The sequence below is a fragment of the Polypterus senegalus genome, chromosome 13 (genome assembly GCF_016835505.1).
Source record: "Polypterus senegalus isolate Bchr_013 chromosome 13, ASM1683550v1, whole genome shotgun sequence".
NCBI classification, from domain to species: Eukaryota; Metazoa; Chordata; class Cladistia; order Polypteriformes; family Polypteridae; genus Polypterus; species Polypterus senegalus.
In genome coordinates, this window is record NC_053166.1 from 140,433,836 (window position 1) to 140,461,517 (window position 27,682).

At 38.9% G+C, this 27,682-nt stretch overlaps 1 protein-coding gene and 1 pseudogene across 1 annotated transcript; both read left to right on the forward strand.

Annotated features, from left to right (window-relative positions):
• mslna (mesothelin a) lies at positions 1-19,790 on the forward strand. Its single transcript, XM_039775052.1, has 11 exons — positions 1-90; positions 3,510-3,594; positions 4,767-4,816; positions 8,423-8,507; positions 8,729-8,913; positions 9,654-9,809; positions 10,540-10,673; positions 12,287-12,420; positions 12,997-13,091; positions 16,564-16,762; positions 17,945-19,790. Exons 2-11 carry the CDS (start codon positions 3,537-3,539, stop codon positions 18,031-18,033), a joined length of 1,185 nt encoding a protein of 394 aa, XP_039630986.1. The 5' UTR covers positions 1-90; positions 3,510-3,536; the 3' UTR covers positions 18,034-19,790.
• On the forward strand, positions 18,700-27,621 carry LOC120543347 (annotated as a pseudogene).
• Positions 27,622-27,682: the final 61 nt, after the last annotated feature.

The window sequence follows — 27,682 nt, forward strand, 5'->3', positions numbered from 1 at the left end:
CGCGCCCACCCGCACCCAGGAGCCGTACACCTGCTCTCTAGGCGCTAAATCCATTAGCAGCGTCCCAGGGCAAGTGGCAGCCACGAACAGGTGCGTTTTCATTTTACTCCTTTTGGATTTATCTGTCAGATTTACTCATAATGTGCTGCTATAAGACGAATACTGCGGATGATATTGTAACTCTTCTGCTGGGTTCAATTTAACGCCGATGGGTTCAAATGCTTTGCAAAACTTGACTGGTCATTTGCGTTTTATTTTGGACGCTGGATGTCCAGTGGAACATTCTAGGCGGACATAAAAGATAATATAGTAAAGAAGAGATCTGTGTGCTGGTGTGTTTTTTATTTACTTATTTGTTGCTGTTAATAATTCACACCCTGATAGACAGTGTATCGACTTTAATACGCGTGATGGGTAGAGTGACATTGTGGTTATGAGGAGTGTAGTGTTCACTAAATGCGTTTCCACTTCTGTCTTCACACTATTTAAATATAGAAAAATGCACCATAGTGTGGTAGTAGCGCATTGGGGTGAGCCACACGGTGCAAAGATAAAAAAAACAATCATCAATTGTTCTAAATTATTCGTATTATTCCTAGTATAGTGTAGTATCTAGATTATAAAAGGTTCCACACTAGCAAACACGCTGTCCAGTAGGAGTCTCGTATTGTTCCTATAAGGTCCTTGTGTTGATGCAACTGATCGTTAACACAACAGGCTGTTAGGGAAGGCGCTACATCAGTACTCATAATGAAAACTAAAGAATATGCGCGTTTTAATTCGAAGCAGAGGAATGCAGTTAAGAGTGTAAGCAAGAACAACGCGTGTGAAGCGAGGTACGCCGGACAAGTTGTCTCCCTGTTTTAAGAGTTCAAATGATCACTTACGGAGTTTGCACGTTCTTCTCGTGTCTCTTGGGGTTTTCTCCCACGTTCTTTGCGTGTGATGTCATTTGGCATCTGCAGATGGACCCCGATTGAGTGACCGTGGGCGTGCGAGAATGTCAATGGCTGGCTACACTGCCTTGAACTGGCGTCCCGTCCAGGGCTGATTTTATCTTCCTGCGTCCATGAACTGCATAAGAGGATTAGAAGACAGACGGAATGCTGGACGCTATATAGCCTCAAAATATCAATTTAATGAAAGAAAAGGAGGCAGAGGGCAATGGCCCTGCACTTGCTCTGAAACATTCCGATACTGAATACTGCGATCGAACCGATAGGTTTTAAAAAGTGCCATTAATTCAATTAAGGATACGAAACATGACGAATGGCCTAACCGTCGATCCGATGAAATTGTTAAAGGTGTAATGTTGTTTTATTACACGAATAATGTTAGATGGCTTCAATAAGATCATTACCGCGACAGTTAAGTTCATCACTCCCGCAGGAAGCTTAACTTATTTAAAAGGATTTCCATTGTTTTACTAGTTAACAAGTTTGCAATGTGCGCCTCTACGGTATGCTTGAATAGGGAGTGAAACCGCCATACAAGTTGTGACACATTTAATTAGGAGGGGAACTGGTTTAGCAGTGACAGCAGTTTTGTTTTCTTATCTGTCACTTGTAATGCGATCGTGAGGTGTGCCAGCTCGGCTAGGCAGTCCACCCAATTCAAGGTAGCAGGGGGCATCTCATTTTCACTTTCTTTATACATTTCTTTTAACATTTTACCACAGGGGGTTCAAGGCAGTCCAGTAAGAGGGTATTGTTGTTTCATTACCAGCTGACCCTGATTTTAGTTAGATGAAGTTTCATTGGTCTTTACATGGGACCAACCACATGGTTAACTTCATTGGCAAGCACTGTCATGCATTAATTCTAAAGTTGTTCCCCACATTGTGCCCATTGCTTCTGGGCAGGATTCTATAAAACAGATTCAGGAAATGAATGGATGGCCCAGATATGTGGGGGTATTTGCCTTGTCTCCGCAGAAGTTCTACTTAACCCATTTCAAAGTTTTCATGGTAATCAACCAGTTACAAGAGAGTGGCAGGGAATGCTGCCATCAAGAACTATAGGACAATCTGCAACTAGATGAAGGATTGCTCAGTTTTTCTTGAGGACTGTTGGCAAATATGGGCACCTGTGGAAATACAAGAAAAGTGGCGACTGCACATTTATGAAAAACATCCAGGAATGGAATTCATTATGGTATGATAGCAGAGTGATTATAGCTGCTTCTTCACAGCTCCAGGGTACTGAGTTCAAATCATGCCTTGGCCACATATACTGTGCATTCCTCCTCTGTCTATGTGGGCTCTTCTTTCACTTGTATCCCAAAAGCATTTGTGTTAAGTGACCTTCAACTGGCGCTGTGATGGACTGGTGTCTGATCCTGGGCTAGTTCCTGCCTTGCACCCAATGCTGCCTGCATAGTTCCAGCCCCTCTGTGATCCCCAGCTGGGCTGGTGCTGGATTGATGGATCCTACATAGCTTCAGAAATATGCTTTGAAAGAAGGCAAAGGACTGGGTGACACTGGGTAGCAAAATGAGCTTTTTTTGGTCACATGAAAATCTATATAGATGAATCTTACAGTGTTTTTCATGCTGAATTAATATAAAATACAATACAAGACAGTTTATTTTTGTATAGCCTAAAATCACACAGGAAGTTCCGCAATGGGCTTTAACAGACCCTGCCTCTTGACAGCCCCCCAGCCTTGACTCTCTGAGAAGACAAGGAAAAACTCCCAAAAAAAAACCTTGTAGGGAAAAATGGAAGAAACGTCAGGAAAGGCAGTTCAAAGAGAGACCCCTTTCCAGTAGGTTAGGCATGCAGTGGGTGTCAAAAGAAGGGGGTCATATCTAAGCAGACATTCTCTATCATACAAGGATTGTAACTTTCACACAATTAAACGTTACAAAGTACACTTTATAAACATGCTGGGAACATATCCCCTAATTAATAGAAGTGTATAATTTTCTGTTATATTTGCCCCCAAGGATATCCCTTTAAATGGTCTGGATAGCATACTAGGACTCAACTGCCTTGGTACCACTTTACCATTTTAGAAAGGAAGTATTTGCCATGCTTGTCATTGACCACTCTGAGATTTTCTGGGGGAAATTCTGGAAAATGTCCACAAACAGCAATGGAAACATTTTAATCCTGACTTTAACTTTGAAAGCCTTGTACACCTTAATAAGGGTTTATATACAGTACAGTTTTAAAAAGATGTAATACAAAAACTATGGGTCGAAGAAAAATTCTGAGTACATTTCTGAAATCGTCATGAAAAAGTACTTTCAAAACAGCCATAGGATGTTCTGTGACTAAATTTTGGTTGGCCAATGAAGTTAAAACTGTGATATAAAGTGCCAGCGCTTCTCACTTGGATTACAGGCTGCAGAAAACGCAGCTTGCTTAGTCCTATCATTTTTATTTTCCCAAGACAAAACATTTCTTGTACAAAAGAGTTGTGTGAAAGAGAGAAAAAAAATGGAAATAGCAAGTTTGGAGAGTAATCAGATGAACGAGTCTAACTTGTATTATATTTTGCTTCCAGGAGGAGACTTTTTTTTCTCGGAACAAGATGCTGAGACACTGTTTAAAACAGGCAACTACCACAACGGTTCTCACCTTCCTTCTGGGTAAGCGTGTTTTTAAATTGAACAAGATTGATTTTCAGTATGGATTTGCTTTGCTGCAAAACCTTATACAAATAAATTAAATTTTGTTTGTCCTTTGGTGTTTTATGGTTGATCAATAGATAGATAGCTAAAAGATCTATCTATTATATAGTGCCTTTCATATCTATCTATCTATCTATCTATATATCAAGTTTTATATAGCCCTTTATCTATCTATCTAGTTTTATATAGCCCCTTATCTATCTATCTATCTAGTTTCATATAGCCCACTATCTATCTATCTATCTATCTATATATCTATCTCCAGGGTACCTTGGCAATCTGTGTTTATGAATAGGCCAGATCTCTGAACCCCTTGTAACTGCAGTCATCCCAGATGGTTTGATCAGTCCACTTGATTTTCATTTCTTATGAGATCTCACACTAACTTTATCATTCGTGATAATGTCATCTGCATTCTAGGCTCATCTCAAGGACAAGAACCTATTCATTTATCTATGTACCTTTTTAGTCTCTGTGTTTGATTGCTCTTAGCCAGCTCATAGATTGCCCTACTTTGCCAACTGAGCATTAGCCTTAGGCTTCTGGTCTTACTAAAAATAAAATGGGACAGACTCTGGCAAAGCTTTACTCTGTAGAATCTTTACACAATTGGCTTTTTCCACTCAAGTTGCAAATAGAGAAAAAAATGATAAAAAGGAAGTAGGGAACATCTAGGAGTAAAAAGGATCCTTCAGAAAGGGCCCATTGTCAAAGCAGGTTACTGTGCCAACTCATGCCACTTGTATGCCAGGAATGATTCCAGATGTTTCCCCGTATTTCAACAGATCACATCAAAGGTATACTGTCAGGTTATTTGGCACTGGAAAAGTGGTGACTTGAGTGTTCAAGATGAGTTTTTGCCTCCCATTGCTAAAAGCCCAAAATGGCATAAAGCTGGTTTTGAAAACAGATATAAATTTTCCCATTTGGACTTAATGTCTCTTTCTACCTGCCTTTGGTCCAACTGAAAAACAAAATAATTGTAACCAATTGTATCCCAGGTGTTTTAAGTCGCTTTGGATAAAGGCATCAGCCAAATCATTAAATAATAATAATAATCATTAAATGCCTCCCAGTATATTCTGTCTTGATTTGTATTTGAATCTAATAGTTTGTATTTTTTGTTACAGGAAGCCTAATGTACCAATCATATGCCAAGGCCAGAACAGCACCATTGAATGTAAGTAAAGTTGTGTCTCTCCTTAGTTTTTGCTAAACTAATAATTTTCTTATTTAATAAATAATTAAATGTGCTTGTCTGGTTGGTAAAGTTTAGCTTGCAGAAGGCACAATCTACATAAACATGAGTTTTTAAGAGGGCTAGCATGAAGCAGTTTAGTTATTCCAAGACAGAGGTAACTGAAATGTGATGCGCTTGACATAAAAGGTACTATATATATATATATAAAGCTAGCTTTAAGTAAAATGATTACTGTAGCTTTTTTCAAGGTGCTCTTTAACACAAATGTAATATGGTGCTAAATAAGGTGAATTGGTTTGACTGGGTTGGTTAATGAGAAGGTCAGAGGAATGGTGAGGATGTAGAGAGTAGAGTTGATGAGTTTCAATACTTGGGATCATTAGTACAGAGGAACGGGGAGTGTGGAAGAGAAGTGAAGAAGAGAGTGCAGGCCAGGTGGAGAAGTATGTCAGGAGTGATTTCTGCTAGACGGTTACCAGAAAGAGTGAAAGGGAAGATCTGCGCGGTGGTAGGTAGCGAGACCAGCAGTGTTATATAGGTTGTAGACGGTGGCACTGACCAAAAGACAAGAGACAGAGTTGGAGGTGGCAGCGTTACAGATATTAAGGTTTGCATTGGGTGTGACAAGAGTGGACATGATTGGGAATGAATACATTAGAGGCTCAGTTCAGGTTGGACGGTTGGGAGACAAAACCAGAGAAGTGCGATTGCGTTGGTCTGGACATGAGCAGAGGAGGGAGATGTTGGGTATACGCCAGGCAAAAGGAAAACAGGAAAGCCTAAAAGGAGGTTCATGGATGTGGTTAAAGAGGACATGCAGGTGGTGGGTGTGACAGAGCAAGATGTAGAGGACAGGAAGATATGGAAACAGATGAACCACTGTGGTGACCCCTAAAGGTAGCAGTTGAAAGAAGATGAAGAAGAATGTTTGATGAGTTTATGTAGCTCACAGAATTAAACATAGCTTTTCATGATATATTTCACTTTGGAAGATATGTTTTGGTTTGCTTGATGAAATATATATAAAATCAAACTAGATTGACAGTATTGGTTAACATAGCTATTTGTGATGTTCATCTCATGAAAGATGCTATACAGTAATGGTCTCCAACACCGATCCTGGACGGTTACTGTGGCTGCAGATTTTCATTATAACCCTTTTCTTAATTAGTGACCTGTTTTTGGTGCTAATTAACTCCTTTTCCTTTCATTTTAATTGATTCGTTTTTTAAGATTCAGTCCTCTGAATTGCTTCATTTAGGTAGCAGTTCATCTGTTGGCTTGCCTTGTATCTCTTTATGTCTTGGCTGCCAGTTCAAGCAAAGAACAATTAAACATGTCATCCATAATTAAGGCAAAAGAATTATGATAAATTAGCAGCTGTAATTGATTACTAATGAAGGAAGTGGCAGAATGAAAACCTGCAGCCACTGTGGCCCTCCAGGATCTAAGGCTGACACTCTTACCATGAAAGTATTATATGAAAAAAAAAGAGGGAAATGGTGTTCTGCACTTTATATTAATCCACTCTTTAAGAAGTTTTAAAACATACTTAAGTGGGTTCTTCATAAGGATCCTTGTCATGAAAGGTGCTAAATAAAATAAGAAGACTCAATTAAACAGAAGGCGGCATGGTGAGCCTCCCTGCTAACTCACTACTCAGGAGTCTAGGTACTGCTTCTGTAAAATTCCTGCATTCCTTTAAATTACTTGGATTTCACCCCACATTCCCAAAATGTACATTTTAAATTAATTGGCAGATTGAAATGTGCATGAGTGTAGGGGTGGGTGCTACTGTGCCCAGTGATGGACTGATGCCCCATCCAGGATTAGTTACTGTCTTGCTAACCCCGTAAGGAGTTGACAACATAGAAAATAGATAGATGGACAATTAAGTTGATTTATGCAGCTTCTTGTAATGATTAACAAAAAGACTTTACATAGATAGTCATTTGGTTGAATTGCCTAATATACAGTAGCTCTTGTTAGTGATGTCTGATAGACAAAGAGGATGTGATTGAATGGCTATATAAAGTGCTCTGTACTGTAAGGAAATCTTGGAGACAGGAGTTGTATTGTAATTACTTCTCAGACCCTTCTAGTCCTTAATCGATTCACTAAATCATCAGCAGCCTGTTTTATACTTGTTTTTAGATTGATAGTTTTGGCCGATTCTATTCTTAGCCCAGCTAGTCCACATAACGTTTTCTTCTGGGTTCTCCACAGATTTTAACAACACGTGGAGTAAGGTGTCTGTCACCAGTGAATTGGTCCATTGCTGATGGACATGTTAGCACATCTTGCAGTAGACTGGCATCAGATCTATGGCTGGTTCCTGTTTTGTGCTCAATTGTTCTGGGAAAGGCAAGGTTGATGGTTTTAGAAGGGAAGGTAGCAGTAGCTAAAAAGGTCATATTTAGTAGTGGCATTTACTGTCATGCATAGTGACTACACAAAAGAAGGCAGCAATTAGATAAGAAGCTAATTTGTATTCTTCTGTGGTGAGCTGGTGCCCTGCCTGGTGTTTGTTTCCTGCCTCGTGCCCTGTGTTGACTGGGATTGGCTCCAGCAGACCCCCGTGACCCTGTAGTTCGTTTATAGCGTTTTAGATAATGGATTGGTGGTTGGATGGATTTATATTCTTTAATCTCACCATTTATCATATTTCAGAAACCTGATGTTATCAATGCATGGCTTCAGTATACACTTACAACATATAAAACAGGGAATCTGAGAATAATTCACATATTTGTTTGCTGTTTGGATAGAAAAATAAACAATAAACTGGTTAAGTTTGCAGATGATGTGAAACTAAGTGGATTGGCAGGTAAGGTAGAATCCGTTGAATCATCACTGAGGGACTCTGAGTGTATAAAGGCTTGGGGAAATCTGTGGTAAATGAAGTTAAATGTAAGTAAATGTGAAGTATTACACGTAGGAAGTAAAAATGTTAGGTTTGAATACACATTTGGAGGTCTGAAAACATACACCATATGAGAATAATTTAGGAGTCATAGTGGACTTGTAATTCTCAACTTCCAGACAGTGTTCAAGGCCATTAAAAAGGCTAACAGAATGTTAGGTTATATAGCGCCCTGATGTGTGGAGCACAAGTCCAAGGAGGTTACACTCACGCTTTATAACACACTGGCGAGGCCTCATCAGGAGTACTAAGTGCAGTTTTGGTTTCCTGGCTTCAGAAAGGACATAACAGCACCAGAGAAAGTCCATAGAAAAGCAACTAGGGTTATTCCAGGACTACACGGCATGAATTATGAGGAAGGATTAAAAGAGCGGGGCCTTTTCACTTTAAGCAAAAGGAGATTAAGAGGTGGCATGACCGAAGTGTTTAAATTATTAATGGAATCAGTGCAGTGGATTGAGACTGTTACTTTAAAATGAGTTTAACAATAACAAAGGGCCACAGTTGGAAATTTTTTATGGTACATTTTGCACAGACATTAGAGTTTTATATTCGCTGAGGTATCTATAGACAAATGGAACAAATTACCAAGTAGTGCAATGGATAGTAGGACTGTTCTCATTCAACATTCTAATGTTCTGAAATGTTTAACTTGAATGCAGGTGGAAGAAGAAGAAAAGATACCATGTCTCTTTCAAGACAACAGAGAAATCTGCGGTCATTTCAGAGTCAAGCGAGACACAAGTAGTAAGTAGTGGCCCTTGATGGCTGATACTTGTATCACATGGCAAGTTGTAGACCATGTAAGGCCACTCTCCAGCACTTGTCACTTGCAGTGAAGTGCGCTCATTGTACACTTGAGCACATTGAGAAGAGTGGGCAAGTACAATTTGTCATCTCGTTTAATGGGGTACACCCAAGGCTGGTCGTATTAATTTATTTTTTATTATATATTTTTTTCCCTCTAGGTTGTGACAATAACGCTTACATAACTGCAACTGTTATAAATAGTTCTCTTTTTCCAATCACGTACACCTCTTCTCAGTTTGATGCGTGTTTAAGCAACCAGACGGTGAAGGAAAACTTGCATATTTTAGTTGGAAAAATTTATATGATAAATTTGCAGCAGACGATTCTGAACAAATTGGATGAGGTAAGTTATTAAAAATATTTCCAGACAATTTGCAGGTAATTCTATATTGGAAAGAATTAGTTGACTTTAAAAGTGGAAAATTTCTCAGTTAAACAATAAACATTTTAGTTCATTATTCATGACTTTCAATATGGTACACTGGAAAGTGGGGGTGAGGGTTGCCATTTTTAGAATACAATTTTATCTTTGCAACCCCTGTACCCTTAAGCACTACAGCTTCCATGACAGCATTTATGATAGAATTTATTGGGCACTAACTGGTGTACCAGGCAGTGTCTGGGACGAAATAAAGCACATGTGGGGTCACTAAATTAATTCCACAGGGGAAACAATTTTGTTTCAAACCAAACCACAATTTCCCTGATAAAACTCACCATGGGGACCAACTTTGCATACCTGTGGTAAGTCTCAAAAACGCCTCCTAGGGACACTTCCTTAATAAAGCATAGGTTTGGTTCACAGGGACAAAATCGGAATTAAACATAGCCTGTGGTCTTACCTTGTACAGATGGTGAAGCTGTGCAAAATTTGGGTGACAAATGTGAATTTATATACCAGATATTCAGTATATTAGACTTCCTTTCTATTCTATGCCTAGAAGTTGTTATTTATATCCCTTTTAAGGTCAGTTTCATTTAGTGGAATAAAAATGGATTCAGTCATTACGCCAACACAACTTGTTTAATGGTTTTCTGCATCTGTTATCCCACTGACAAAGTTATTTTTTATTGTCTATTCAGGCCTACCCATTTGGAGTTCCAGAAGATCAGGTGCTGGTACTTCAACCTATTGCAACAGTGGCCTCTGTAAAAAATATCAATAACTGGAACATTACAAAACTGTCAACACTGAAAACCTTATTGAACACATCCTATGGATCATGGACTGCTAACCAGGTAATAATGTAATGGCTGCTCCTGCATACTGTACCTAGAGTCCTCTAAAAGCTACAATGTCTTCTAGAATGATCTGGATTTAGCTCATTAAATGTATTAATTTACATGGACATACATACAATGTTTGCTTTTTCAGGGCAGCACAGTGCCACACTAGAGTGGCTACTGCTGCTGCCTCACAGCTCCAGGACTCGGGGTTCAAATCCTACCTGTTTGGAGCTTACATGTTCTCCCAATGTCTATGAACTTTGGCTTCCTTCCACATCATAAAAGTTTAATTGGCCTATTATGAGTGAGGCAGTGTGTAGTGAATAGGAGCTTCAAGGTCAACTTTGCACAAATGTTAACAATTCAGAACAATGAGTGAGGTCTGCATAATGGTCACTGAAAAAAGAGCGGCCTAGGACTTTACAACGCTGAAATACTGAGCTAATAAAAGTAGGCCATCATCCATCCATCCATTCATTCATCCAGACATCTTCTACACCAACTGTATCCTGAACATGGTCACTGGGAAGCTGGAGCTTATCCAGGCAAGCAAACCATCTGAGGACAGGGTGGCATCAGTGTAGGATAAACAAAATGTTTCAGTCACTCAGTCCCAAAAGTGACCGGTTCAGTTCTAAATGAGTTGCCATGCTATTATGAGATGAGGTTCAACAGAATGTGAAATAACCCAAGTAACTCCTAAAATCGTACTGATTTTCTTTTTTTCTCTCCTCACTTGTAGACGGCAGCACTCATTGAACGCTATTTAGGTGCTGGCAATCCTCTTGATTTAAATTTGTTGCGAGTAATTGGAGGGCCTGGCATTTGCTCATTTAATATAAATACAATGAGTAATATAAGTGAAGAAATTCTGAGGTAAGTTAATGAGTTTGTTACTGTGAACTACTGAACTGTTGGAGTGCAAGTCAAAGATTAATTAAATCCATGAGCAAAAAATAAAAACATATTGTACTAATAAGTTCTTTTTTCAGTTAACACAATATTTTGTTGAAGTCACTTAGTCATTTACTAACCAACTGAACAGGGTTGCAGGGGTCTGCCGGAGGCTATTCCAAAGTATTATTTAAATATACTGTAAATAATTTAAATGTAATATGTAGATATTTATAAAAAAGGACACGGTAACCTTGGCCATGCCCTCTAATAAATGAAAAAAATATTGTTAAAAGTTATGATTAAGTAATGTTAACAACCTATAAGATGCCATGTCAAGTCCACCAAAATATTGCCTACTGGCAATTAGCTGCAGTTGGTTTTATAATCTGACTTTTTTGGGGGTTCATGGAGCTGCCAGGAATGTATTTTTCTCTTATGGAATTTGAGTAGATTAAAGATTATATTTCCTTTCCACTCCATTCCTCTATTGGAATCGGGAATCAATCTTGATAGACTTTGCATTGCCGTTTTACTGATATAATATTTACACTAAGAGGAATCTTCAAATATACGTTTCACATAGAATTTGGTAATTTTCTGTGTGGACTTCAAAAGTGTATTTTCATTGCACATCACAAAAATAGTTGTTAGGGTATTTAATGACTCAAAATGAGCCTTTTTTTAGTATACTGATAGATACAGTATGAGAAGGACCACTATAAAACAGATGGAGAGATAGATAGAGACAGGCACTATATGATAGACAGAGAGATCTTTATTTGTCCCAAGGGATCATTTAGGTGTTTGCAGAAGTTCAAGAAATATTCCACAAACACATACATGCACATTATATATTATAACAAATCTGGTGAACTTGTGAGTTTGCTTTATAATGATATCCGATCCAGTTTTGGTTCCTGCCTTGCCTTATGTGCTGTCACAAAGGAATTAGGCAACCCAGAAATATATTAAGAGGAAATTAAAGGGTGGATATATAAGTACACACATACAAATTAGCTATATAAGGATTAGATACGGTAAATGTACAGATGGAAGTGCATACACACATGTGTCCATCCACTTATCTATTGTTAAATTTAATTAAATCATTTCAGGGTTCTGAGTTTACTGGGAAGTAGACAGGTATCAACCCTGGGTTGGGGGCTGCACCATTACAGGCCATACTCACAAATACATCCAATTAGACTAAACTGCACAACTTAGAGAAGTAGAAAATGGGAATATTAAAATAAAAACTCAGGACATGCAGACTCCACACAGACAATTTCAGGGCTGGGATTCAAAGCCAGACTTTTGGAGCTGTGAGGAATCATCAATAACAACTATGTATCTATGCGGGCATGTGATGTTTTATTTGAAATAATAAAATATTAAGGAATATAGTGCTGTAACAATTTTATTTGGAAATCATGCTGACTAGAATTGGATCATCAATGTTAGGGGTGCCCTTTCTAGAGTTTTTTCCTACCTGGCAACCAATGCTGCTGAACTCTTTATTTTATGAACCTGGATTGGGCAAAATGGGTAGTGAAAATGGATAGTTGAACAATTAATGTTTTCTTTTTTAACAGAGATTTGGGGCCAATAAACATTTCTACATGTTCTCTTGACAAGAAACAACTGTTGTATGCTAAAGCCAAATTAGCATTCATGGGTGAACGGAATAACACCAAGCAGTACTACTCCGACTTGACCAGTTATCTGGGTAAGCTTTGTGTTCCATTTACTTTTTTGAATGCACAAGCTTGAATTCATGTGCTCAAGTAACTAATAAATGGAAGTCAAGTATGTAACTATTTACAAAAGCTATGTTTACTCATAGCTAAACTTGATAAAACTACTGTACTGTATGTCTTCACCTTCTCACTCTCTCAAATGACATTATTCTTTACTAGCCTTATTAGATGTTTCCTGCTAACATTGGGATTTGCTATTGTTTGCTTAAAATGCTATTAAACTGTAGGCAGTGAATGTTTTACAGAATGAGGTGCTGCAAAAAATGAGCTACACTTTAACAGGATCCTTTACTGGTCTATCAATTCATCTAAATATCTACAGTAAATAAATAATGATAGCAAGGAAGGAGCTGCTTATTTTGAGATGAAATCCTGCAGCAGTTTGCCTGGCCTGCACTGAATAGCCCACTTCTGGGAGAGTCCTTGCCCTTGTTTAAGAAATAAATGATTAGGAGTGGGAATTCTAGAATGTTCTGCAAATGTCTTTGACTGATAAAGAACATACACTATTTCATGGACCTATTATGTTTTTTTTTTTGGCACAGGTGGTGCTCCCCTGGAAGATATAAAAGGACTCATTAATGATAATTATACTCTGGATATGCCAACACTCTTAACCTTAGACCCCAATGTGTTACTGGTAAAAGATTTTTTTGATTTTTGCCTTTCAATTCTATATTATACAGACAAATAAAGTAGAAGAACACTAAACCTTTCATCCATCCACTCCATACATGTTCTGTTATGCCAATGCCTTCACCCAATCACAAAAGTCCAGGTTAGAGTTCCCCATCAGCTTTAATATCCATGCTTTTAAGATATGGGAGAGAACCAAAAGCACCAGCATAATTCCTGCAAGCTCACAGGAAGAGCATTGGCGATAGTTAACTTTGGACCAAAGCTCCTGGAAGTGTGAGGCTGCAGGTCAATCCATACCATGAACTTGAGCCATGGTGCTATTTTTTGTTATATGGTGATGCAATTAGAGCATGCTACTTTACATGCAGCCTCCATACATGTTTCACTGTGACCTGAGGAATGATGGTTGCACCCACCAATAAACACCTGTATGGATGTGCAGCAGTTTTCAATGTGTGATGCATCCACCTGCAGACCCACAGCACCATATGTTTCCAAAGGTCTATGCCAGCAGTTGTAGACCAGACATTTCAGGACTGCAGTGATGTCACCATCACCTTGACCAGTGGTTTGGTGATTAGAAGTTTATACATTTGCACAGATCACACCAAACCCTAACCTTAACAACACTAACAAAGTCCTAATGTTAAGTAACCGCTTATCTTAACTGTTTATAGTGCACGCTAACCATTCTAACCCCTAACCTTAACTTCCATCTTAAAATTACTAGTCTAGAACAGCTGGCATAGACATGTGATGAAGTATGGCTGTGCAGCACTGCCATTGGATGTTAATCAAGTAGATGTGTTTGCAGACCAGAGCCTCCACCTTGCAGCTCCAAGTAGGTGGAGTTGACTGCAATAGGTTGCTATAGAGTTTACCCCACAGCATCTCCCAGTTACACTATGGTTAAGTTTAGGATTATAGGAGGGCTATCTGACGCAAATATTGGCAGGTACTGTCATGTAAGTTAACTCCACCTACTTGGAGCTCCAGGTGGAGGCTCCAAACCACAGATACACCAGATTCATATTATTGGGCAATGTTAATTGACATTAATGTCATAGTGACACCAGTGGTCATAGACAAGGCACATACAGCTCTGTTTAAAAAAGGGGAGCACTGTCTATAGGCAGAAGATGCAAGGACACAATTAAGGGATTATATCTCTTAACTGTTCTAGGAGCTTAGAGTGGTCTAGTCAGTTCTGCTCAGCATCTGACCACTGTGGCCCTCATCCAGAGAAGTGGAACTAAAATAAATACATTCATGTGCTTTCTGAACCTTCTTAACTTTTCTTAAGTTCTCAGAGTCTCTAGTCCTTCCTGGTAGCATTTACCATATAATCATCCTTCTATATAAAAGCGGTCGGGATTGTCCTTCCGTCCCGTGAGTGCTACGCAGGTGCGGAGTTTCACACGCCCGTCCATTTTGCAATGCACGATGGGATTTGTAGTTTCGTTTTTCCAGGTAAAAGTTGATTTTCTACTCCAGACTGTGCGATATCTTCTTCTTCTTTCTTACTATATAAAACCGGTCGGGATTGTCCTTCCATCCCATGAGTGGAAAGCGTAGCGGTATTCCGCTTATCACAGACTTACTACTTGCAGCTCGCGGTACAAAGCGACATGATGTGAGCAGAGTTCTGGTGCTCCCATCGTTCCCTTGCTTTTGTGCGTGATGCGCTGGAAAAATAGACAAAACTATGTCTCTGGAAATAATTAATGTTGATGGAGTACAAATGCCTCACCGCGTAGTAAATATCAGGGGGGTTCAAAAGGCGACCTCAATATAGAAAAAAAGTTTAAATTTCATCACAAAAATAACAGAAACTACGAGTATTAAAGTAATACAGCTCAAATGCAATATAACCAAATTAATGAGTTTGTATGAAATATCCAATTGATCTACATATTGAATTGCCTTAAGAAGTGGTCAACTTAAAAGTCGGTCGCCTTAAAAGGCGGGTCAGCCTAGTATATACATATCTACTGAAGCTGCTATGTCCTAAACCTAATTACCTTGGTTTACAGTCAGTCACCTTTTCCTCAGCAAAAATAGCCTGAGGCACATACTGTAGTACATCTGCTTACATGTGTTTGTGACAGTTGGAGCACAGTCATCTTAGGCGATATGCTCAGGGTCACACTGCGTGTTGGAAGTGGGAAATGAACTGGCAAACATAACATTTCCTAGTTGAGTTTGTATGCACTACATCAGATGTTCTCATGATCAGTCCTGGTGGTCCCCTGTGGCTGCAGGTTTTTGTCTCCACCCACTTCTTCTCTTAATTGGACTTCAACCTTAATTAGGCAATCTATTTATTTTCCTGTTTTTATTACTTTTTCCATCCATCCATCCATCCATAAATTGCAAACTGGTTTTGCTATGTTTTACTGCATGTAGCAAGACTTAATATGTGTTAGACTGCTAGGAATCCATTCTTTTTCTTTTGAACATTTTTTTAATGTTCTGGATATTGAGACATTTAGTTACTAATAAGCACCTTTTTTTTTACTCTATACGTAAAGCGACCTTGGGTTTGTGAAAGGTGCTCTATAAATGCAACTTATTATTATTATTAATCTTACTAGGGTCGCACAAGCCAGTGTGGTCTTAGTGCCGGTCCCAAGCCTGGGTAAATTGGGGAGGGTTGCACCAGGATGGGCATCTGGCATAAAATCTGTGCCATGTCAAATATGTGGACAAGAAACAGAATGTCCATACCAGATCAGATGAGGCCAAGGTTACCAACAACTGTCACCAATACTAAGCCAGGTATCGGAAAATATGCTACTGCTGGGCAAACAAGGTGAAGGAGAACAAGAGGAAGAAAACAGGTTCAAAGACATTGAGAGAGGAGAAAGGCTAAGAGTGTGGAGTTCAGATCCGCAACTTTGAAGAGAGGTGGTGAGGGAGGACATGAAGGCAGTTGGTGTGACAGAACGTGATGTAAAAGACAGGGATACATGAAGACGGATGATCTGTTGTGGCGACCCCTAAACGGGTGCTGCCAAATGACAAAAATTTACTAATAAGCACACAAGTGGGTAACACTGAAGTATCTGCTCCTTTCAGAGTCATCTGCGCTTTTGTCATCCCTGCTCACCATTAATTGCTGGTATTCAGATACAATTAAAAAATCAAATTCCACAGAAAAAGTGATTTTAAAAAATAACCAAAACTGAACGCATTTAAGAATAGAAAAAAATATACATTTATGATTTAATTTCCTGTAAGTGTATATCTGATTCTGATAATACAACCCAAAATGTGCAGTGCAGTTGCACCCGTGTTCCTACAGTAGGAGGACAGACAGCTTACGTGTTTTATGCAAGGTCACACTGTGTATCAGCGATTGGATTTTGGCCAACCATCTTGTGATTTGTAGTCCAGTCTCTAAGGGCCACACTGCCACACAAGCCTTGCATCAATATCCAAATATTAATACTTAGTTTTAATTTCTTTTACAGCAACTCAGTGTCCTAGATGTCAAGAGAATTCTTGGTGAGAAAATAGTAACACTGCCTCAGTATGAGAGTAACCCAGTAGTACAACAGTGGATTGATAGACAGCCACAGTCGGCCTTGACGTTCCTGAACCTCAACCTAACCGGGGGCTTGGTATACACCAATCCTCCATGGGTATTCTCCTTCCCCATATATACACCAGGTTGGTTTCACAATTTACTGTTTTTCTTTTGAAATGTCTGTTGTCTCTTTTTTGTATAAATGGGGCATTGTGTCTCGTCTCTGTTTAATGCAGCTGTTCATCCAATTAATTACTGAGCCTACGTATTCCAATTAACAGTCACATCAAACCAGTATCTGTCCCAAAAGCGCTGATGTGAAGGCCGCAGCCAGCAAATAATACGGTGCACCAGTAGTGGTGCCAGGATTTAATATTAGGGTGGGCCTAAATTTGCCATGGGTGAAGATTGTGTTATTTTTATTATTATTAAATAAAAAAAAAACTGAAATACAGTCACAATGCCATAAATGGTATTTTTTTTCTTTTTTTGCACAACCAGTGTTTTGTTAACATTGATTTAAATCCACTGTACAAATGGTGAAGATAAACTGGCTGCCTACCTTTTGTTGATATCTACGACATACCAGCACATCACACAGCATAAACGAGCAAATAATATCCGTTATAATTTTGACCAGTACAGTTAATTATTATTATTATATTATACTACACCATTATTATATTATATTACATTACATTATGCCAAACATTATATTACGTTATATTACACCAAACCTTACTGCCATCTCTTGTGATCTGTACAGGCCGCATATCTGATACGTGTAATTATTGACATTTGTCCTCAATTTAACCGAGCACACTGAACTGTTGCCCACCTTTTGTACTGTCAGGCTCTGTGGGTGATCACTTCAAGTTACATCCCCTTTCTTTGCTCTTTGGATGGGCACAAGTGGGAGGGTTCTCTTCTATTCTGAATATGATGTAGTATCTCATTTATTGATTGTGATGCAATAAAGCATACAATAAACTAATTGTGTAGATTCATGTCGGAAGGTTTAGGGTGTTTTTGCTCTATTTACCTTTATCTATTGCTTCTGTATTTATACATGTCTTTGCATTAAGATTCCGTTTTTCAGCAAGGATCTGAAAATGTCAAAGATAGTCCAGTTTTCTTCTGTTATTATACGAAACCTGGACTGACTTGCACTGTCGAGAGCTTTTTATGCTTTTCCGTTTGAAATGTGTAGAGCAGATTTCATTTAAAGTACATGTTGTACTCTTTGTGGTGTTAATCGACATTTAAACAACTTGTGGTGAAACGAGACCCTAATGAAATGTTTTTCTTTTTCCGGTGTCTTTCAGTTCCTGGAAGAGGCTGCGTGAACTTGCCACAGGTGTTGGCCACAATTCTGACTGCTTTGCTGATGGCCTCATGGCAGACGTTTATGTGATGGAGGCACTTCAAAGTGGCTGAAATGCTGCTAAATGGACTAAGAATAAAGCGGGCTGCTGGAATATTCTGTTCTCTTTAAGAAAGAAAACTTGAGGCACACAAAGCAGGCACCTTTTGGAGTGTTTTTTTTTTCTTTTTCATTTTTTCCTGATAAATACATTTTTTATTCCAGCTTTCATTGTGCAATTTAATTTTGTCTGTAATCTTTATAATGTAATAATGTTAGAAAATGTTAATATAGCTGAACTGAAGCTGTTATTAGGACTTGCTCACAAGTGCTTCATGTCCTAAAGCTTGAGCAGCATGGCAAGCTCTGTTGCTTTCTCGCTCTTAATTTTAAAGAGAAACATCACATCATTGTATTATGAGATATTTACTACATATTTATTGTATATTGGATATAGGATTTACAGGGAGATTACTGCCATACCATGAAATGAACGGGGTCAGGGACATCTTGCTCAGCTTTCCCTTCCCTTATGTGTTATATTTGAATTTGCAATGCCAATGAATCCTGTAATGAATATTTTTATTATGTATTGTTAATGACTTCATCTATGTTAAACTTAAAATTTGCCTTAAAGTAACAATTACAGTATATAGACATTTTTCCTTTAGGCATTTGGAGCACAGACAGGTTAAGGGACTTGCTCAGGCTCACATAATGAGTCTGAAGTTGATTGAAGCAAGAAGGGTTCAGGGCCTTAGCCACTACGTCATACTGACAGCAGGCAAGTGACATTTACTTCACCATGTACCTTTCTCTAATGACCACCATGTCAAGCACAAAGCTCTTGTACAGCCACTCACATATTGTTTAAGATTTACACAGGGAATCAGAAAAGAGAACTTGACTACCAACCTTGTGCTTTAAAGTCTGATGACTTGGTCACTGAGACACGCTGCCTACCACATTAAAATTTCTTTTCAAAATGCTACCCAGATACATTTTTACATTAAACTAGAAACTACATTGCATTTAACAACATACCTGGAGCATTCAACTACAAGTAAAACTCCCTGTTCAATAATGCTTGTGACAAGGCAGCCTATCACTGTTTCAACTTCAGAAAACATTTAGTGGCTAAGAGCCAAAGGTTTGTGGGGTGTCACCCCATGAACCAAACAGGCAGTATTACTAAAAGAAAGAGGATTTTAAAATAAAATATAAAAACAGTGCTTTCTGAGGTATTGGGCACAGTTTTTAACTAATATGTATAGCTTCTACAAGTAGCAGAAACTGGCATTCAGTAAAACATACTTGTTAGGCAAATTCACAGAAACATAGTAGCGTAAACTTCACATGCAGGACTGTACTGACCAGGCGTCTATGCCCAAAGATGAACTAGTCAGGATTATCTGGAGACTTCCAGCTGGCCAAATGGGTGTGCAAATGTCACAGGGTTCTGCGATGGCCTGGCACCTTGTCTAGGGCCGATTCCTGCCTTATGTTCTGTGCTGCCAGGGCAGGCTCAGCTGGCCCCAACTTGGAGTAAGTGGGATTGGAAAAGTGCATTTATGTTGCGTCCATCACACTTGGTGTAGTTCAGGGGCCGTTGACTTTCCTAGCAGTATAGGGCACAGGGCAGGTTCAAACCTCGGAAACCCTTAATAGTGCTATGTGTAAAAACATGCCAATAACACAATTACTTTGAAAGGTGGATTTTTCCACATTTTTTTAGAAAAGTCCAGCATACATTTTTATTAGGATATGATTTTTTTTTACTTTTCATGCCATCACAGACTACAAGTACAGCCTCGAAATCAAAGGTTCTCAAGTTTAGAGCTGGGGTCCCCTGTGGCTGCAGGTTTTCCACCTTAATTTGATCTCTAATTTTAATTTTTGGTCCTTTATATTTGTTTTCTTATTTTACAGTCAGAAAGGTTCATTAGTGTTAGATATATATATTGATAAGAAAAAAATAAATTTGTTTTTGCCATATTTTCAGATGATTAACTCATGAACTCGTTTTCCTTTCAATTCACTTGTTCTGTGGAGTTTGCGATCAATTGTATCCGACAAATTTTGACGAAAAGCGCATGCGCGTCAGTGAAACTCCCGATTGCTCAAGGACAGCTGTTTTAGTGTCGCCACTCACGTTAATAATAAAAAATGGTGTAGTTTTTTAAACTGTGACTTGTATGAAATCGGGTCGTACTGAATCATGAATTACAATTGTACTGAATGAGAAAGGGTCGTGAACGGTTAGGGGAAAGCCTTGCGGTGGGTCGCCGCTTGCAAAGGAGGAAACAAACTCCCGGACGGTGACACTCCAATGGAGAACGGAACAACGATGGGCCGCTGTGCGACCAGTGTTCTGACGATTTGTCCTACTTTGTCAAAGTATCCTACCGTAATTAGGATACGGTCATTACTCGTGCATGGATACAATGGCCTGTACAAGATTAAAAGTCACACATGCAAAATATACAACTTATAAAATGTTGACAGTAAATACCTATGCAGTAAACTGTAATAAATGCATTAGTAAATTAATAATTAATTAATAATAAATAATAAATTAATAAATGCATTAAGAAGGCTAAGAAAAGCATACATATTACTGAAATACAGTAACACTAGGTAGGACAGATCGACGAACAGTTGGTAAGCTTCGAGAAAAGTTGCGTAATTTTGGTCTGCGCATGCGTAGTATCAGTGAGTAGATCATTTTGATGGATAGGATGTTTCGTTAGAACACCTGCACAACTGGGTCGTGAAGAAAAAGAAGTTTAAGGACTACTGATTTGGATAACTAAACAACTAAGAAGAATAAATTAGTTAAAAGTAAGAAAAATAGCTGCTACGCTTTTAACACAAAGCCCTGCTTCATTTAATAAAAATTTTGCATAAGCAGTTTGTACCCTTGCTTACTGGATGTGTACAAATAAAAGATAACAATCGGTCGAGATGAACACCTACAGCAACGTGGAGTCTCCAGGACTGAACTTGAGAAGCACCAGGCTAAATTATGTAATCTCAATAGCCCAGGTTAAAAAAAGAAAGGCTGAAATAGAAAAATGATTAAAGCTATTGCTTCTTGAATACAGGATGATGGATTTTTAATAAATGTACAAAGGCAATGGGGCTATAGATATCACAGTTCTTTTTGTACTGTATTATTTTACAATGCTATGTTTTTTTTTCTTTATGTTCCTCTAGCCAAATGAAAAGATTACATTCTCATGTCAAGAAAATGCCTTCTAATTTTACTATTAAGGTTATACTTTTTTATGTGTTATACCCTTCTAATTTAAGCGAAAATGTATAAGTTAATAAATTGCAATTTATATACATAAATATATTTTGTCACAGTGTGAAAGAGTACTGTAATAAGTAAGATGAATCAGTCTTCACTGCATTTTAAAATGTCGGTCAGGTTCCCACTCTGTCTGATATAAAGTCACACTCAAGTCTTCATGTTCTCACACCAGGCCATCTGCAGAAATCCACGGTTTTAAAATCTTTTGCAGGTTCTTCCTCCATGGACCTTAAAGTTCATGTAGCGCCTGAAGCTCTGATCATCCTTCTGATTATTTTCAACAGCAGTTCAGCCATAGGAGCAAACAGAATGAGATGCCAACAAAGGGGAGCAGTTATTGCCACACCTTACTTCTTTATCTGCTCATTGAGAATCGTTTCTTAAAAGTGAGCAAACAATTTAATATCACTAGTTTGAGACAAACGAGGGAGCAAACTTGTCAAACATGGTAAACGTCTATCTTCCATATCCAGGGCAGAGTAGTGGGGAATTAAATGGAGTACAATTAAAATCCAGGAAGATACACTAATCATGAAGTCAGAGGGTACAAAACCTGAAGTTAACAGGGTCCCCCAAGACTGAAAATGGGAACACCTACTATAGGCCATTTGGCACCCTCTTGTCCCAATTAAGGATTAGGTCAGGGGTGTCCAACTCCGGTTCTGGTGGGCTGCAGTGGCTGCAGGTTTTCATTCAAACCCTTTTCTAATCAGCGAGCAGTTTTCACTGCTAATTGGCTCCTTTTCCCTTCATTTTAATAGCCCCGTTTTTAAAGACCCAGTCCTCTGAATTGATTTGTTTCTTCATTAAATGGCAGCCAAACAGAAACGTGATGTGAAACGAGCCAACAGATGATCAGCTAAATTGGAACGTCAAACTCCAGCCAATTTCACTCCAACCAGTTTGTTAATGAGAAGCCGATTCTTGCTGTTAATTGAAGCTGTTATTGAATATCAGGACTTGTTGCTCCTCTCATTCTGCCACAGCAGACTGTTGATTTTCTGTTTTTTTGAGGTTTTGGTGACCTGAGCAGACCAACATGACCGGGACCTTCACCTTTCTTTATTTTCAGGTGAGCTCAGCATGTGGCAGCTTGTTTTGTGTCTCATTATTGTTTGGGTGCTCATTAACGAAATAGAAACAACTAAGGGGCCTGAGTCACGTCAATTAAAACTAAGGCAAAACAAGTTAATCAGAAGCAAAAATGGCTCACTAATGAGGAAGAATAAAAACCTGCAGCCATTACGGCCCACCAGGTGTCTCATGCATAACGCTGTGCGTAGAATTCACACTAAAACATGGCGTACGGACAAAAGTGGAAATGTGTGTACGCAAAAATACATCCAAATGCATAAATCTGTGCGTGCGCCAACTTCCACGTTCTTCCGCTCCATAAATCCTGGTCAGCGTGAAAATTAACGTACGGCATGCGCCTGCTGTCCCGCCCCAACAGAATTATGCCTCTTTGAATATGCAAATCAATATAAATAGCCCAGCGTTCTGTGAAAAGACAATGGCAAAAGCACAGGGGAAATAGAAGAATTTCAGCGACTACCAAATGGAGGCAAGGAAAAACATACAACGTGTTGGTTTAAGCAGTGATATAAACAACAAAAGGAAGTTGATTGAGTAACAGAGTGATGGAAAAACTTGAAAGTTCAAGTTCAGAAAGTTGCAAAGTGTCAGAAATAAATAAGTGGTCAGATATCAAAGTCGCCATGAAAAGGTGAGTTGTAGCTCACTGTCTGAGTGTCATATGGAAGCTTATTAGGGTACAGAGAAAAGCAAAACAGAATAGGAACACAGTTGGAAAAAATGTCCAAATGTCAACTTTAATCTCGAAATTTTAATCATGTACTTTATTTTCTCATCAAAGTAGAACATCATGAACTTAATGTTAAAATCGTTTAATTTTCTAGTTTCTCAGATCATCGTAACTAAAATAGCACGTTAAATGTTTCTTTCTATGTGTTCTATGTGTGTGAATCACTTCATACTTCTTAAACTGACTTTCTCTTCCTCCGATAGGACACAGAATCCATTACATTCATAATATACAAGCTTTCTGAACAATTTAAATACTGAGATGTATACTTGATATCATTTTCATAATGATAGGAATTAAAGCATGTATTAAACATGGGGACACAGTGACGTAGTAATAGTGACAAGCTGGTGCCCTGTCCTTCCGGAAGATGCTTGCTGCGCTGTGCACGACCTTCGATGAAACAGTTTACTGTGGCAGTACTGTCTCTTTCAAATGTACTAACCCCCAATTCCTGTCCTTCCTTTTCTTTCTCCAAATAACGACTCGCCACACGATCAGCCCTGTAATAGATGCTAAGCCAAATTCTTCAAAACTTTTAAGGAACTTTGAAATATCTTCGTAGTATATGTTTAATTATTCCATCCATCTATCCATCCAGGGTCGCGCCAATCCCAGAAAACATACAGTACGAGGCAGGAACAATCTCTGAATGGGGCGCCAGCTCGTCATTAGCGCTGTGCCACCGTGTCCTTGCATGTTTAATTATTAACAATATATATTATTTTAATGAAGTTTAAAACTTATCTGTATAATGTAATAAACATGTTTTACTGCATTTCACCTTTAAAATGATATCAAGAGCTCCAAGAAGATAGTGCTTGGAAATCTAAATCGACTTAGAGGCCAGTCGTTATCATAAGTAAATAAGTGACTCAGGTTGCGCAATATTATAACTGTAGTCCAAGTTTACTTTGAGGTGATTGTACTTATAAGTACAAACAGTTCTACCAAGAACAATTGATGGACTGATTGACTGCGTTTAGAGCACTTGGGATGAAACTGTTTATGAGCCACGACGTCCCTACAAGAGAGGCTCTGAAGTGTTTGCCGTATGGAAACAGTTCAAATAGATTGTGTGCGTGGCTGAGACAGCGTGTGCTAGATGCTGTACCCCGATAATCCGATCAGCTGCTGTACAGCTGTGATTCCACACTCAGATACAGTGGGTTAAATACTCAGTGGTGCACTGGGAATAACAACACTAAAGCAGTGATAGTATTTAGAATAGTTTGGCCATTCAGCGCACCATTACATTCTTACGGGTTAATTACAATCAGGTGCCTTAAACTAATAAACAATATGTGGTTAATATCAGTGTACTTATAAAGCCATGTCAAGGATGTGGATCTAAAAAAAGAAAGGGAAACCACACAGGAAAAGTCGCACTGCTTTGACGCTGGGTGCCGCCAGTTTGCAAAACCAAACAGAGAACTTGTGTATGCCAAGGATTCAGCTGGCGTGAAAATATGCATGGCTTTACGCCAACTTTAGTTTTTATACATCGCAATGTGAGTGTTGAAACGTTTGTACGCAACATTTTTGTGTGTACGCACTGTTTATACATGAGGCCCCAGGACTGGAAGTGGACACCCCTAGATTAGGTGGACGGAGCTCACATGGCAAAAGACAAGAAAGTCTAGGTATGACAAGACTGCAGAGATTAATTAACACTTTAAATTCTCCCACTTCCAGCCAGTGTAGTATAAATTTCAACTTTTGTACAGGCTGATCAGCAGTAAATTACACTCGGTGGGAGTTTGTACCTTTCTTTCCCCACCAGCTGAAAACCACTTGTGAGTGCAAAATTTAATTCAGGACATTGTGGTGGAGTGGTTAAATATTAACTGGCACACTTCTGGCTTAATATGCCATTCTCACTTACCTGACTGTGCAAATCTGAACATATCACTTACCAAGCCTCAACTCCAAATGTAAAACTCGATATCACATCTCAAGCCATCTTGGATAAAGGCACCGGTGAAACTATTCAGACATCAGAGCATGTGGTGGAGTTCAACTAACATAATGTCTGCCCTGCTAAACATTTAAATAGGTATGTGTGTTTAATATCATTCTATAACATATTTTAAGCAGAGTCAAAATGTAGCTCATGAAAGAACAAGGCTGGTTAATATCAAACTCTTTCCAAATAATATAGTATAAAAATTAAAAATTACACACATAGTGTAATATCAGAGCACATTCACAGACTTGGTTAACACTTTGGGAGCTAGACAATGTTTACTTTGCTTACTTCTTTAAAGACAAAAATTGTTCTTTGAAACAGTAGAGTACACAACAAATTTTAGTATTTGAGACTTGCATGTAATTAGAAATCAATCCCAGATAGGGTGATAATATTTCAGGCAGCTTTCACAGTCCGATTCCATCTCAAGTTATGCAAAAAGTGCACTGATGTCCTATTGCTAGCTATTAGTTGTGGAAGGCCTATGGATAATTGTAGTTCAGATTTCTTAAATGTAAGATCTGAACATATCCCTACTAATGAGTTACAAATCTATAAAGCCTTCAACTTAAAAAACCAAAACAAACACCCAAACTGTAAGACTGTTGTACAAGGTGCACTGGCATTTTTGACATCATAGTTCTGGTGAAACCAAACCATCATTTTCCTTTCTGTTCATACATAACCAAAGGTCATCTGCCCTCCTCAGGGACTAGCAAGACATGAACATTTGTGGGCCAAAAAGTGCTGGTGCCTGGTCTGTCCCAAATATCATCAGATCATTGAGATACACAACATGCAGACACATTGATACGAAATGTTTGATAAGCAGAGAGCCTTACAACCACACGCTGGCCCTGAAAATCTACTGGCTTTAAATTGCCTAAACTGAAACAGCAAACTCCATGTTTAGAAATGAATGGCATGGGCGTGAAGATGTTGAAGCCACACCAATATGGCAATGTAAGTTCCAGCATTAACAGATAAACATGTCGCTTTCGAACACGGGGTGCTGAATACCGAGAAGATCAGGGGGGTATTCCAGAAAGCAGGTTATGTGACATACCCGGGTAAGTTAGTGGATAACCTCAACTTTCAGTTCCAAAAACGGAGGTAACTTTCTGGGTATGTATGTAACCATAGCAGCTTACTCTCTGAAGATAACCTGCCACCGAGCAGGTTATGTTCCAGGGTAAGTTTGTTTCAGAAGGTTACTGAGCATGGCGTGCCCTTTTGATGACGATCCTGTGGACGTGGAAGCACAAATTATCCGAGGTTTTTCCCGCCGGGAGAGAGTAATAAGACCGCGTATTGATGTCTTTTCATTTCCAAATGATTTTTTAAAAGAGCGTTATCGGTTTTCAAAAGAATCGTTAATTTACTTGACCCATCTCTTGGCACCGCATATTGCACATGTCACAAACCGCGGGTCTGCGCTTAGCACAGAAAACATTCTGTGCATAGCACTTCAGTTTTTTGCCTCAGGGCATTTTTTGTATAATGTGGGCGATGCAGAGCATGTGGGAAAGGCAACTGTGTGTAGAGCCGTTCGCACAGTATGTCTGGCACTGAAACACTTCTTACACACGTTTGTACAGTTCCCTGGCCATAAACCTCTGCGTGTAATTAAAGAGGAATTCCACAGAGTGGCAGGTTTGTCCTTTGTAGTAAAATTCATGACGCATATTTAATATGTAGTCATACTATTTATATCTATAGATGTATTCATCCTGCACACACTTGATACTTCCCTATATGACTTTCTATTTCAGGGTTTCCAAATGTAATTGGGTGCATTGACGGCACCCACATTCCTATTAAAGCTCCTTCAATGAATGAGGGAGACTATGTTAATAGGAAATCTATTCATAGTATCAATGTGCAGGTAAGAACTGGATTTTGTGTCCTTAATTTTTTGCCTTGTTAAAATCAGTAAACTCATTACAGTTTTCCACTTTTCAACCACAGGTAATATGTGAGGCAACCCACATTATTACTAATGTTGAGGCAAAATGGCCAGGATCTGTGCACGATGCCAGAATTTTCCGAGTCATCATTATGCCAGACATTTCAGCAGGGTATGTTTCGCTTTATGAAATATTGTTTTTTTTCCTTTGCACTATATTTGTGTTGTACACTTGAATCATTACAGGACAGTACAATGGTTACTTGCTGGGGGACAGAGGATACCCTTGTCTGCCCTGCTTAATGACACCCTACCCTGAACCTGATCCTGGACCACAGACACACTTTAACCTGGCTCACAGCCGAACACGGGCCAAGGTGGAGATGACCATAGGGATCCTCAAGTCTAGGTTTCAGTGTCTGCGTGGGCTCCGGGTCAGTCCAGAGAGGGCATGCGACATCATAGTGGCTTGTGTTCTGCTTCACAACATTGCCACTATAAGAGGAGAGAGCCACCCTCCTTGTATTGAAGAAGATGGCCCAGAGGAACCCCTACAGATTTTTCCATACAACAGAGATGGAAGACTTTTGAGAGACAGGATTTCTCAGAATTACTTTTATTAAATTGTGTGCACTGGTCTGCGGTGTGGTTCATTTCTTTATTTCCTGAAAACCAATGAAAGTG

Bases quoted from the DNA above. Each gene is read 5' to 3' on its own strand.
- mslna (XM_039775052.1), top strand. From the start codon at position 3,537: ATGCTGAGACACTGTTTAAAACAGGCAACTACCACAACGGTTCTCACC. The intron at 3,595-4,766 runs GTAAGCGTGTTT...TTTTTGTTACAG, and splicing joins GGTTCTCACCTTCCTTCTGG to GAAGCCTAATGTACCAATCA. The intron at 13,092-16,563 runs GTAAAAGATTTT...TTTCTTTTACAG, and splicing joins TAGACCCCAATGTGTTACTG to CAACTCAGTGTCCTAGATGT.